General features: G+C 50.0%; 1 protein-coding gene across 1 annotated transcript in view; it reads left to right on the forward strand.

The window, feature by feature from the left end:
- The window catches only part of LOC144942988 (homeobox protein PKNOX2-like), a 168,763-nt gene extending 154,914 nt beyond the window's left edge, over positions 1 to 13,849 (forward strand). The window contains 4 exon segments of the mRNA XM_078870091.1: positions 1,398 to 1,474; positions 2,561 to 2,731; positions 5,079 to 5,167; positions 7,083 to 13,849. Of these exon segments, the coding sequence (XP_078726217.1) occupies positions 1,398 to 1,474; positions 2,561 to 2,731; positions 5,079 to 5,167; positions 7,083 to 7,294 (549 nt within the window). The 3' untranslated portion in view covers positions 7,295 to 13,849.
- Positions 13,850 to 14,071: the final 222 nt, after the last annotated feature.

Consider the following 14,071-nt stretch of genomic DNA (forward strand, 5'->3'; position numbering starts at 1 on the left):
TTTTTTACTGGCAAATGAGGTTCCAATAATGTAGAACTTCTTTCGCACCGTACGTAGGAGGGGGGGGGGGGACAACAAATTAAACACAAAACGCAGTTTTAAAGAAATGGCTTCGTCAATCTGGAGCATTTAAAAGTACGTAGCTCCAGTGGCTTCCTATAATGTATTTGTGTTGCGTGTACGTTCACCTCTTTCGCAGCGTAAGGTAGCCAGACTGCTTAATCGGAGATGCGGCAGTGCCGGATTATCCTAGTGGCAAAAGTTGCTACTACATGTGTAGTAGCTACGGGCCCAGTACTTTCAAGGGCCCCGCGCTAAATGCTGTGACCGCGTAAAAAGGTTTGCGTTCATTTTTTTTTATCCCGAAGTTTTATTTGATTTCATAATTTCAATTTGTATCCACTGTATTCTTGGTTCTTTCGGTAAAATCACGTAGAAGGGAAATAATAAAATAAATATTTTTATTTTACTTTATTATTTCTCTTCTACGTGACTTTACCGAAATAACCAAGAATATGAATCCCTGCAGTCACGAAAGCTTTAAATCAAAATTTGTATCCACTGTGTTTATATATGTGCATAAGTGAACATAAGTGGAACTTTACCATGCGTGTTCACCTATAAAAAATAATAATAGTAGAGACCAGCCTATCTTTTGGCTTTTCGGACCAATGTTATCGAACAGAATATGTTCAAGCAAGCAATTCAACTTGAACGGTGCATTTTGTATATCTGTCCGGTATGCGTCTGCTTGTGTATTCGTGGGAGTGGTGGTGTAGCGATTAGCGCTACGCTGCGCTACGAACCTGGCGACCCAGATTCGATTCCCGCTCACGGCCAACATCAGTGATGATGATCTGAACATGTCCTGGGCCTCCCCTAGGTCGACTCAGCCTCAAATGAGTACCTGGTGCGATGTGTAAACATCCCCGCTAGGGAGACAAAGGCGGCCGGGCGTGGTGTTGGCCACCCACCCCCTTCGTGTGCCGTGCCGGCCTTCATAGGTGCTCGCCAACAGCACTTGCTCCTACAGTCTGTTAAGGCTACGCGGTGGATCTTTGTCTTTGTGTGTGTGCGAGCTGTCAGCAACAAAGTGTAGCGGTTAGCGAACTGCGCTGCGAACCCGGCGACACCAAGTTCGATTCCCGCTCGTGACCAATAATAGTGTTGAATATTTAAACCTGTCCTGGGACTCCCCTAGGTCGACTCAGCCTTAAATGAGTACCTGGTGAACTTGTGTAAACATTGCCACTGGGGAGACGAAGGCAACCGGGTGTGATGTTGGCCACCCATTCCCTCGTGCGTCGTGCCGGCCTTCAAAGGTGTTTGCTCACAGCACTTGCCCCAAAAGCCTTTGTAACCTATGTGGGGGATATTTGTCTTTGTCGTTTTCTCAGCACCCATACCCCACAGAGGACGAGAAGAGGCAGATTGCCGCCCAGACGAACCTCACCCTCCTCCAGGTCAACAACTGGTGAATTCCGCAATCACACACACAGCATCGGGTCATCGTCATTCACCACTAAGTGACTCGTCACCCCGATGGGCAGTGGTCGAGACGAACGAGAGAGTTTGGCTTCGCTTGTGCCAGGCTAGGTCCACGTCAAGATGTTGTAAACCATGCCGCTACGGTGACGAGATGTGAACTACCTCGCCTGGTATACAGGAGGTCGTGGCTTCGATCCCGACCCTGACGCCTGCTGTATATTTGGAGTTTGCGGTGTCTCTCTCCCTGTGGTTACATGGATTTTTCTCCGGCTCCTCCAGTTTTTCGCTGCACATTTACAATCAACGTGCGTTTTGAATATTTGGCTGCTATAAGTTTCATCATGATAAGCCACTTAGTTGAGCTATCATTTGTGGTCAGGTCGCTTCTGAAAAAGAGCTGTCTCAGTCGGCCTTACCTGGATCAATAAAAATAGTTTAAATATTTTGTAGTGTCGAAGGTTTGCTGGCAGAAGGTCACGATACAGGTGTGCAGTTGTTCTGGTTTAACTGAATGGCTTGACTCGTAGATGCACCACCTGTTTCTCCACACCGTGCCACCCGGCGCTCTGCTCATTGTGACAGGTGGCTGCCTTCAGCGTCCCAGCAACATCCTCCACAATTTGCGCCAAACCCCTCACTTGCAACGCATACGCCCCACACACATCTGATCCTTCAATCACCCGAAAAACCGCGCTCCGAAACGTATGTATTTGGTGATAATCAAGCGTGAGGGTGTGCATTGCATCTGTCGTCGTCCGCCGTGATAAACCCACTGCTGGATGGAGGCCTTTGAAAGCTGAGGTCCTGCGCACGAGCTGATCCGACCGCTCCATCCTCCGCGTCTTCCATCGTTTGGCCACCGCTCCGTCGTACGTCCCGACCACCGGCCATCGCTCCCCCCCCCCCCTGCCCCCCCACAACAACGCGTTCTGCCTGAGCCCCCCACCCCCTACTCATTTTTCCTGAATCGCCGGTATCTCCAACTTTGCTCTCCTCTCCACCCGCCTCTCGCCGTCGTTCTACGTGGACGCGCGTCGCCCCGACCTGAACCCCCAACCTCCCGTCGCGGCAGGTTTATCAACGCTCGCCGGCGGATCCTGCAGCCGATGCTCGATGCTGGCAACACAAGCGGCGGAAATCCGGCTGGGAATTCCGTCGGGAATGCCACCGGAAATCCAGAGGGAGGTTCCGCCGGGTGCGGGAGAGGGAGGAGAGGCAAGGCGGCACCCAGAGCCTTGCTCAGGTGGGTGGTTGACGATGAACCCTTTCCCGTTCAAAGACATCCGCCGAATCACGGAACGCGCAAACGGTTAGCGTTTCTTTTATTATGATAGGCATAGCGCCGTTATTTTTTCAAAACATTGTATTCACCGCAGAAAACTATAATGACACAACCGCATCCTTTGATAGCTGGGGTCAAACTGTGCCACACGCCCTCCCGCACGGCCTTGTGGGAGCCTCGGTACCGATACAATTATTTTACTTCAGTTTTTCTTCTGGAATCGGAAGAAAAGTTTTTTTTCCCCGATTCGGAACCAGAAGGAAAACTGATATAATGTACACGTATGTCATCGGATCGGGAAAGAGTCAATATACTGATTAATGGGATTCATGAATAGCCACACCCTGCCACGCATTATCGGCTACCACGGCGCCCTCCACCCATTGCGGCCGTGTGAAGAAGGGGACGGTTACCGTGTGCACAGCGGCTCATTCTTGTGCTGTATTCTTCGGATGATGCGAAGCTCACGGAAAGTAAGACCTCACCCCAAGACTTCGGTGTCGATTTAATAATAAGTGTCCTTTCAGGGCAAGTGCTGTTAGCGAGCACCTATGAAGGTCGGCACGGGACATGAGGGGGATGGGTGGCCAGCACCATGCCCGGCAATCTTAGTCTCCACAGTGGCGATGTTTACACACCGGACCAAGTACTGTCCTCATTTGAGGCTGAGTTGACCTAGGGGAGGCCCAAGGCCAGTTCAGATAATCGTCACTGGTGCTGCCTGTGAGCAGGAATCGAACTCAGGTCACTGGGTTTGTAGCGCAGTGCGCTAACCGCTGCACTACCGCTCCGCCAAACATATCTCGCACACACTCGTATATACTTGCCAAGAAAAAACTATAATTTATTTATGTGAACTATTTATGGAAGGACTGGTCTTTTTTATTCATGTATATGGTACCCTTCAGTATTGCTCTGAGTGATGTCTCTGCACGTTCATCATTTATGGGACACGCTCGGTTTGCTTGAGGTATATATTTTTCTTTTTAAAATAATTGGTTAAATTACTAAACTAGAATATGCGCGTACTGCGAAACGCACTGGTCGCAAGAAGGTCCGCAATTCCACGGAGCGCTTTTCATCTGCGCTTACGAGCTCCAGAGAAAAAAGTGTTTTATCGCGCGCGCTTAATGCGACCGTGATTCCCGTGGATTTTTTTCCCCATTGGGTTTCGGACCGGTCGGCAGAGTCGGCCGTACGTCTTCGCTGAATAACGGCGTTCGCTTTGAAATGCGGTGCACGGCGCTCGTTGCCGGCCAGAGGGGGGGTGGGGGGGAATGGGGGTGGTGAGGTTTTAAAACGGAGAATTCCGCAAAACCCTGAGACCGATCGAATAATTTGCACACCCACCCTGGGAGTATATTGTCAAGAGCAATTAGAAACTGTATTTTTCTCAAAATCTCAAACCCGTACATCCCAGCCAGCCGGCAAAACTTTCTTGTTTTATTTGTTTAAAGAGCCCTCTGTCTTTCCACCTTTAAATTGCCTTCTCTGTGCTATATATCGCAATTTATCGCTATTTCTCACTTTGTCTCTGTTTCTATCCGTTTCTCAATTCCTCTGACCCATCATGTCCCTCCAATGCTTCTGACCCTCTTCGCTCTCCCCACCCCTCTCCCCGCATCTCTCACCTTTCGCCCTCGCTCTCCTTATTCTCTCATCTCTCCCTTTCCCGCTAATCTCTCTTGGTTGTCGCTTGCCCTCCCTCTCTGTCTCTCTCTTTCCGTTTTGCTCTCTCTTTCCTCTCCGTGCCATGCCCTTTCACTCTCTCTCCCCCGCCCCTCTACTCTCCATCTCTTGCTTCCTCCTCTATCTCCCACTCTCACCTCCCTCTAATATTTGTTCTTATATAGTGTGGTATAATAGTGAGGGAATGATGATATAATAGCATGGTAGAGTATCGAGTAATCCTAAAATAATATGAGTGTACAAAATAAGTTCTAATTCCAATCCGAATAAACACACAAATTCATGTATCTCTCATCCCTGTCTTGTCTGTGCAGCATTCCTCTCATCTAACTTCATCTCTCCCTTGTCCGCATCTCATCTTACCGCATCTGTCTCATTTGTATCTCCCTTCCCATCTCACTACATCTCTATCCCTCGTCGGTATCTCTCATCTCACAGGGAGAGAGGTGGGGGGGGGACGGGGAGTCGGGGTCCCTCCAAAAGTAATTTATAGGAACGGCGGGGAGGGAGAGGGGGGCCTTTTTGGGGGGCCCACACCACCAGCTGCCGCCGGCTGCCGACGTGGCGCTGCGACGCTTCCTATTCACGTCGGTCTCTCCCCCCCCCCCCCCCCAACCAGGTTCTGGCCGGAGCAGCTGGCGTCGACGGGAGCGACGGGAGAAGCGGAGGCGAGGAGACTCCTTCAGCGGTCGGGATCGAACGCTGACGGTACCGACGGGGACGCGGGGCGTAGGGGGTGTGGGTGGCTGGGGGCGGGGGGGGGGGCAACACCCACCCAGTAGACCCCCACGTCCGTTCCCGTGCGGCGAGCCCTCGCTGGAGACCGACACATCCTCCGGGGGGCTCCACTGTGTTCCGCGATTTCAACGTATAGTTGCCAGCTCCTGCAACTCGAATCTTTTGAAGTCCAATGTGAACACACGTTTGTTTGCATTGGTACTGGTAGGAACCTCCTGGTTACACCAGCCCACAGGGGATTATTGTGTCCGTCCGTCGTGCAGGGAGGGGGTGGGGAGGGAGGGGCTGGGTGGGGAGTGTGCCGAAGGGGAGGGTGGGGAGGGTGGGGAGGGTGGGGAGAGGCTGGGTGGGGAGGGGAGGGTGGGGAGGGGCTGGGTGGGTAGGGTGAGGAGGGTGGGGAGGGGCTGGGTGGGGAGGGGCTGGGTGGGTGGGGAGGGTGGGGCTGGGTGGGGGGTGGGAGGGGTGGGGCTGGGTCGGGAGGGACTGGTCACCCCGTGGTGCCCTTATAAAACTCAACGTTTAACCTACTCACGCCGGCTTGTGCCCGCCCTCACAGTCGGGCATATTTGCGGAATACACCACGCCGCCGTTGACCCTGGCCATTGACCGAGCAACCCAACGTTCCTACCAGCTCCCTCTGCAGGAATGTGTTTTATCCTTGAGTGGGAATGGGTTGGCCAGTGTATTTGCCTTATTGTATTTAGTTATTGTGCAGACAAGTGTTTTTATTTAATTTAACTTAAACAGCCCTGGGGTGCCGTACCATGGGGAGTGCGACGTAATCCCAATTTCTTTAGAAAGGTGACGGAGTGGCACCCAAGGAACAGACCGGGTGCACTGGGGAGATGGAGCAATGACATCACTTCGTGCGCGGGTGCCGGGTAGATTATTACAACGCAGAATTGTGGGGATGTGACGGTGGCTTCGGGAGGCCTTCATCCAGCCGTGGATCTAGCATGGCTGAATCCCGATTCCCTTACTTTCCCATCGTGCTTCATTGCCTACCGTGGGGTTGCAGCAGAACAGTTTTAAGGACGGCGATTCAATCTTTATAGGGCACCTCTACTTGTGAAAACTTACTCCCCGTACCATTTACTCTCATAGCGATATTAAATAATATAGATTTAATCACTGGTGTGTGCAATCTGTTGCAAAAAAAAAAGACTCGCGGTCTCACATGAGTTCTCGGTTACAAAAATGGTGTTTATATCGATTGAAATTTCAACGATAATGACCGTGCAAATTGATACTCATGGACATTACATGTTTATCCTTAAACGGAAATATTAATCTTGGAGAGAAGCTGCGTTAGATATAATCAATTCTCCACGAATCGTTTCATTTCTAAGAACGCGCCGATGCAACACGTGGACGTTTCCCGTGGCCGCCGAGTTTTTTTTTTTCCGTGTCGGGGCTGCGTGATGAGCGTATCTTCTCTCAAGCTCTCGAACAACTGCAGGCATCTCTTGGCGTTCACAATCAGAATCGGAGAAACTATTTAAACCTGGTAAGATAGAAAAAGAATATTCTTAGGTTTTTTCGGTAAAGTCACGTAGTTAAAACATTAAAATTAATAAAAGTAAAATAAAATAAAAATCACGACGTTTCGGAGGCAACACAAGCTTCCGTCTTCAGGTGAAACCGTCACAGCCACGACAGCTGTGTTGCCTCCGAAACGTCGTGATTTTTATTTTATTTTACTTTTATTAAAATTTAATGTTTTACCTACGTGACTTTACCGAAAAAACGTAAGAATATGAATCCTTGCAGTCACGAAAGCTTCAAATCTAGAAGAAAAAGAATAGTTTAAGGTTTTTTTATGTACACATTCTAATTGATTCGCTTACCCTTTCCCATGCTTTGCCGCTGCGCGCGTTGTGCCCAGGTGGCGACGGGCACGCCACGGGGGGCGACCCGAGCGAGCCCCCCTTCCCACGCCCGGGCTCCAGCGTCGGGTACGGTGCCGACGACTCCCAGGACGGCACCGACGATGACGGCGGCGGCGGCGGCGACGACGACGACGACGACGACGACGACGAGGGCAGCAGCGGCACCGCTCACGACCTCACGCTCGCCGGCTGTCCATCCCCCGATTAGCGCCCTCTGCCTGTACCCTCCACCACCACCCAACTCCTCCCACTCCCCCCCCATTGCCGCAACGAGTCAAGATAGTACTCCCGGAAGTGGCGGCGGGGAGAGGAGGGGTGGGCCTCATTTCCAATTTTGTTTATTTAAATTTGAGCTTCAAAAAAAATGAGGGGCTCCTTAATTAGCCCCAGCCAGTGTGACGCCGCTCTGATGTCAGCACGGGCGGATGTTACTCGGCAGTAGTCACGGCGACGGCCAGTGTCATGTTGAAGTATGTACATTGCGAGAGAGAAAAGTGTGTAAAATGAAACGTTTGAAGCTTCTTTTGTTTCGAGGGTTCGTGACCCCCAGCGTTTAGCATCTTTGACACATTTATGAGGTACCTAGCACGCTACAGTGGTCATTGAAGAATTGACCATTGGTTTGTACATAATGGACTCCTCCGTCAATCACATGCAAGCTTTTTGTGCTTTATAAATATGTTGCTTTGTAAACATGTTCTGTAACGAAATGCAGGATAATGTGCATGATTTATATATTTTTTATGACGAGTCTGATTGGCTCAGGTATGTCACGTGGTCACAAATGGGTGCCCTGCCGCCTGATTGGCCGTGCGTGTGATCCTGACCTTGTGACCTTTGCCCATGTTTTGGGAGTTGTGTAGTGGGTTCGAACTTAGCCCTTGAGCCATTGGCCCAAATTTGGCTTTTCAGTGACACTCAGGGTGGCAAATGCTGACTTTGATTTTCGTGAAGAGTTGTATCTCTACATTACAAATGCATCTAATAGTAAGGTCACCATGGTAGCTGTTTATGATATAAAAAAGGTCATTAAGGAGAGGTATCCTAGTATGTTTGGCAGAGAACATTGTTTTGGAGAATATTTGTTTTAATATATATAAAGCATCTATGGAATATTAACACGAAGCATGTGCATATAAAACAAACGTTATACATCAGTGTTCTTCACTCATTTTCAGAGGGGGGGGAGGGGCCCACTGTCGCTGATAAGACATCATCAGTGCGAGGGCCGCCACACCATTTGAAACCACTGGGGGGTTTTGACAGCAGCACGATGATGATGGGGTGTAAATTTCGATTTAAAGCTTTCGTGACTGCAGGGATTCATCTTCTTGGTTCTTTCGGTAAAGTCACGTAGACGGGAAATAAAATAATAAAAATAAAACATAATAAAATAATTCAGACGCGTCTTCAGACGCTGTCTTCCCGACAGACCTGTTCTTCACCTGAGGACGGCTGCTTGCGTTGTGGCCGAAACGTCGTGAGAATTATTTGATTATGTTTTATTTGTATTATTTTATTATTTCCTTTCTACGTGACTTTACTGAAAGAACCAAGAAGATGATGGGATGTGTTTACACATTTGTTGTCGGGGGCCGCACTAAAGGCCATCAGGGGCCGCCAGTGGCCCGCGGGCCTTGCAATGAAGAACACTTACATCTGCTCAGCTGGATACCGGTAGTACTTGTCACCTCAGGTGGTACCGACCAACCTCCTTGGCTCATGGGCAAACGGAATTGGTTGTCCAAGTGCGGTGGTCTGGGTCAGGCTGCGAGTTGAACATCTCTTCTCTGGAGCTTTCGCGACGCACCACTGCGGGGCACCTTTCAGGTCAACTTGAAGGTAACTTCTTGCAGCGGTGGCGAGATGTTAACTCCCTCGCCGAGTATGCAGGAGGTCGTGGGTTTAAATCCCGACCCGGACGACTGTATATTTGGAGTTTGTGTGTTCTCCCTGTGGTCGCGTGGATTTTTCTCCAAGTCCCCCGGTGTTTCCCTCCACATTTAGAATCGACACGCCGCTATAAATGTCAACGTGAATAGCCACTTCGTTGAGGTATTATTTGTGGCCAGGTCGCTTCTGAAAAATAGCTCCATAGCCCAGTGGGCCTTAGCTGGTAAAAAAAAGTTTAGTTTAACTCCTGGAGATACCCACAATAGCGCGTGGCAAAAGCTCGAGAGAAGAAATGGTCAACTTGCAGCCTGACCTGGAAAACCACACTCGGATTTGTGGGGGGAAGGCCACATTTTAACGGCCTATCTCCGATGCGTTTCCTGGTTGCATTTCGTGTTGTTAGGCGCGACGACGTCCGGCGTTTCGCCCCACGTCACGGCATCCTCTTGGGAAACTTTTTTTTAAGTTCAGGAACCGAAGAAGCTCCTCCCGAAACGTCCGGGACATCCGCACCGAAGGAAAAACGCGCGGCCACGAACGGAACGAACGCGAGAGCGGCTGCGACGACCTTCGCGTTCAGTGGAACCGTCGCTTTCCGCCGTTCTCCGCCCTGACCGGACGTCTGTCCGTCCGCTCGCGCAACGCTCCCCGAGAAAGCGCTCGAACTCGCGGCATTCGTGACGACGCGGCGGGGGTGGGGGAGATTTAAACTCGTGCGGGGAGTGGAGGGAGAAGGGGTCGGACGACTCCTCCGCGCATCTCTCAACTTTTGATGTACATAGAGAGACGAGAGACGCGCCAGCCCCCCGCCCCCCACCGGTGAACTGTTGCGAAAGCGCGAGTGGCCACCCCCAGCACTTGTTGTTTGACGATGAAGAATGGCGGATGTTTCGGAAGGTTCGAGAGACGCATTTGACATCGTGTCGGCTGAAGGGATGAAGAGACTATGCATGCTATGGTGGGATGTGCGATGTAACATGCTGTGCTTGGTTTTTTCTTTTCTACGACAAATTAGACGTTTCTTTTTTTGATATGTGTATGTATAACTGGTGTAAGATACGTTGGCACAAGATGATGCGGCATTCAGCAAATCTAGAGAACTCCTTTGGGAGCAAAATGGGATCCCTCAGAACTACGTCCCGTCTGTAGTTGGAAAGGACGAGATGGCGTTGACGCGACAAAACGACGCTGACGCGACGCGGACGCACGTGTGTCACTTGGAAGACCCCACGCGGCGAGATTGCGGTGTCATTTGGAAACGCGACGTGGCTCTGCCTGGTGCGTCAAGGCGCATCTGACGGAGATTCTGTGACCCGTAATTCATCATAGAGGTTTTTTGGGGGTTCGATCGCGTAAATATATAAATGCGTCGTTTAAACCCGCCACCACCCGACACAGCCAACTAGTAAGGGTTGTCACGTCAACAGAACGTGGCCAATTCGTTACTAGTACAGCACACTGGTTTGTTGGAGAGCCAAGCCACAAGGTTTACAATCTAAGTACGACGTGTTTCCAGTAGTTACAACTCGCTTCAGGCAACAACCAGATTTGCTTCATCAGGCAATAGCCAGATTTTTGTGACCGCTGACTTAACGCGCCTTGTTGTTGTGGTTTTTCTTTCCGCACAAGAAGACGTTTCGTGTGCCCCGCGAGGCTCGCGCGAAGAAAGCCGCTCGTCTCTTTTGGTTTAAAAAAAAAACAACACGACATGTTTTTTTTCCGGTGTTGCCGAGCACCACTCGCTTCGCCGTTGCATCCGATGATTCCTCCGAGTGCCAGGGAACTTCTCGGCGGGGGGGGGGGGGGGGAACGTCTTCTCCGCTTCGGACGCCCAAGAAGCTCCCGGCGCGCGGGGGCGAAACGTCGGACGCCGCCGCCGAAACGACGGACGGGCGGCGCGACGCGACAAAACCGCGGCGGGCGATGCGATGCAACACAGCCGCGAAGAGGCAGCGTGGCGAAATACTCGGATGGAAAATTGAGAGCGTCGAGATCGTGCGCGCTCCAGTTTTTCTTTTTCGCGAATGATAGCGTTGTGCTTCTGTGCACGATAATCGGTGTGCAAATCTCGTGCACTGCCATTACGGACACGTACGTGCATGCAGCTCCTTTGTCAGGCGTCACAGCATCACGAACGTTTTGGGAATATACGAGCATACTTCGCCGGACTGGTCGGCACGCGGGTTGGTGAAAGGCGGGGGAGCATGTGGAAATGGGAGCATAGAAGTACAGTACAATTGTGTATTTTGCTGCACACCTCCAATCTGTGCCCCCACCACATGTTACAGTCTCGTCCTGTACGTTGACAGTTATTCGTGTTTGAAGACATTCTCGGAATCCAACGTTTCCCCGTGGTCAGAAAACGTTTCCTCGTGCTATTACAAGGACAATTGCATGGAGACAAATTGCACACAACTTTCCAAATGTGCAGCATCTGCCCCGCTGGGCCACCATGAGCTGCCACAGCTGTAATGATTCTCAGTCGTGTAAGCTCAACAGCTTTAATTGGATTGATTTGCCGCTTTTATAATTTACTGTGTGCCACGTGGGTGACACGTGGAAACATGAGAGCATTCTTGTTTTTTTTTACACACACATATATTATAAGTCGTTAAGTTGGGCTTGTAATGATGTTACGTTGAGTATTTATTTTGTCGCCAATTTTCTAAGTTTGTAGAAAAATGTGTGAATGGTTTTCTTTTTGTGTGTTACGTCTGCCCATACGGTCTGGTTCGGTTTTTAATTTGTTGTCCTTGGAGCTGCCACAACCCCCTCTCCCTCCCTCCCTCGATGGCAGAGGTCGCAACCGGGTACCCAATACCTGATACCCGTATCCTACCCGATGGCAGAGGTCGCAACCGGGTACCCAATACCTGATACCCGTATCCTACCCTATGGCAGAGGTCGCAACCGGGTACCCAATACCTGATACCCGTATCCTACCCGATACCCGGGTAGCCATTTGCGACCCTGGTGCGGCCGGGTACGGGTACGGGTAGGCCGTGAGTCACTGGTGAGTAACCATTTGTCACTCATTTCGGGTAGGGTACGGGTTCGGGTATGGAACGGCTACCCGTACCCAGCCGGGTACGGGTACCCATTTGCGACCCTGGTGCGGCCGGGTACGGGTAAGGAATCAAAACCCGTTGCGACCTCTGCTCTATGGCCTTCAACACCCTTGTTGATTCCAGGCATTCGCAAAAGCCACCGGGAATGCAGTGGGCTCAGTGCCTCGTCTTTGCAACTTTGCGCAGTCGGGGCAGCCTTGCTCACCAAATGGGAACCAACGCAGCCACAATCGCCGTAGCGATCTCCGGGCGAAGGGGGGGAGTCGGTGACCAAAATAACAAGATAAACATTATTTTCGAATTCGGTAAAAACATTTTTTTATTAATATTTCAAGTCCCGCAATGCGTGTGCATACGAGAGGCGTTGGTCCTTAATAAATAACGGTCACGAGACGGTCCTTTTTAAAGAGCCGCGTGCGGCTGTGCCGAAGCCCTCCCCGAATTTTTAAGTAAAAACATTGTTGGGCTTGCGTCTCATAGTCCGGGGAAGGACACTTGCGTCTTCCGGGGCGGTGTGTGCCGCTTTACTCTCGTCAAAAATCATCTTCCCGCAAGATCTGTCGTATTTTGGTTATGAGGATCGTCCTGCCTGAAGACGTTTTCTCCAACTCAATCCGTGGCCAGCCCCGGGTGCAGAAGGACCGCCCGCTCGCTGGCCGTTCGAAATCATCTTCCATAAGATATCACCATCTCCCCATGTTAAAGCGGCGCGTTTGTCCATCATCCTCTGGATGGCAGAGCCCCCTGGTAGCAGTGTCGCGTGCATTCTTCCCGAAATATAAAACACACACGCTTTGTTTTCAAAATGAGTACAAGATATTTTGGGGAGAGTCTTACTTTCCGAAGTTGTGTTGCAATGTGGAGAATAGATCAACTTTACCAATTTTTTTTAACAAAAAATGTAAATGATTGTTCGTCCGTATCGTTAATTAACGGTGGATTCGAGAGGCGAAATGCTTTGTGCTTTTGAACGATTTCATTTCCCCTGTTTGATAAAGATGTTTTGGAATTCCATCCGATTGGACCGCGATGTTAATGGATAAGTCGCCGTAAAAATGTGTTTTCCACGTGAAAAGTTAAACGACGGAGCAGTCCTCCACGCGATGAAGGGACGAAAATAAAACGCAAGAGGCTGAGGATAAGCACAAAGTGATCGGGGTCTGGTTCCCGTTCCGTTGGAGAGAGGTTGAGCAAAATTTGAGCGAGGAAAAAAATCTGCTGTGCTCTGCTCAGAAAAAGAAGTGTGATCAGAGAAATGTGTTGGCGTGTTTGTTTTTGTTGCTTGCACTACTTTGCGGTGGGGTTAGGAAATCAAACAGTGGAGTGGCGCTCCAACATGCAGCCATCTTGGGCCTAACGTTCATTTACAAACGATAGCCAGAACAGAAAAAAAGGGTAAGCGGCTGATCTTACGATTACAAAAATAATCTTCGTGTTCGCTTGACGATGGTGTACTGTCAAAAGTTTTGGTGTTTTCTGAGACTTGTTTCGATATGCTGTACAAGTAATCTCCTGGTGCCCGTGTCACGCTCATTTTCCAAGCACACATTTAAAATGTGAAAACTTCTTCGAGTTTTGCGAAAGAAAATTTAAAAAACGCGTTTTGCACTTGCAGCATGTAAAGTTTTAAAATTGCAAAGTGCAAAAAGGTAAAATAAAATTTGTTTACAAAAGTTTACATATATACGCAGTAAATATATATTTTGACCGATTTCATTCCCGTATATGCTATGGTTCTCAGTAACTTGGTATGTTCGCAAATCCCAGCACCCCCCCCCCTCCCCACCTTAAGATCCAGATAAAAATAAATACGGCAAGTACTCTACTGTTACTGTTATCAGGAACCAAACTCGATGCTGGTCTTGATGATTTGTCTATTTGTAACGCGGGCGTGAGACTATGATCTCATGGGAGTGGATCGTTCAAATGGCTTCCGTTTTTTGGTAAACGCGCTTTCCACCCCCGAAACTTGTTGTTTTCCGCTGATCTGGTGAGACTCCTCCTCGGTCTGTCATGCCTTCTTC

This window comes from Lampetra fluviatilis, chromosome 29, assembly GCF_964198595.1.
Source record: "Lampetra fluviatilis chromosome 29, kcLamFluv1.1, whole genome shotgun sequence".
Taxonomy (NCBI): Eukaryota; Metazoa; Chordata; class Hyperoartia; order Petromyzontiformes; family Petromyzontidae; genus Lampetra; species Lampetra fluviatilis.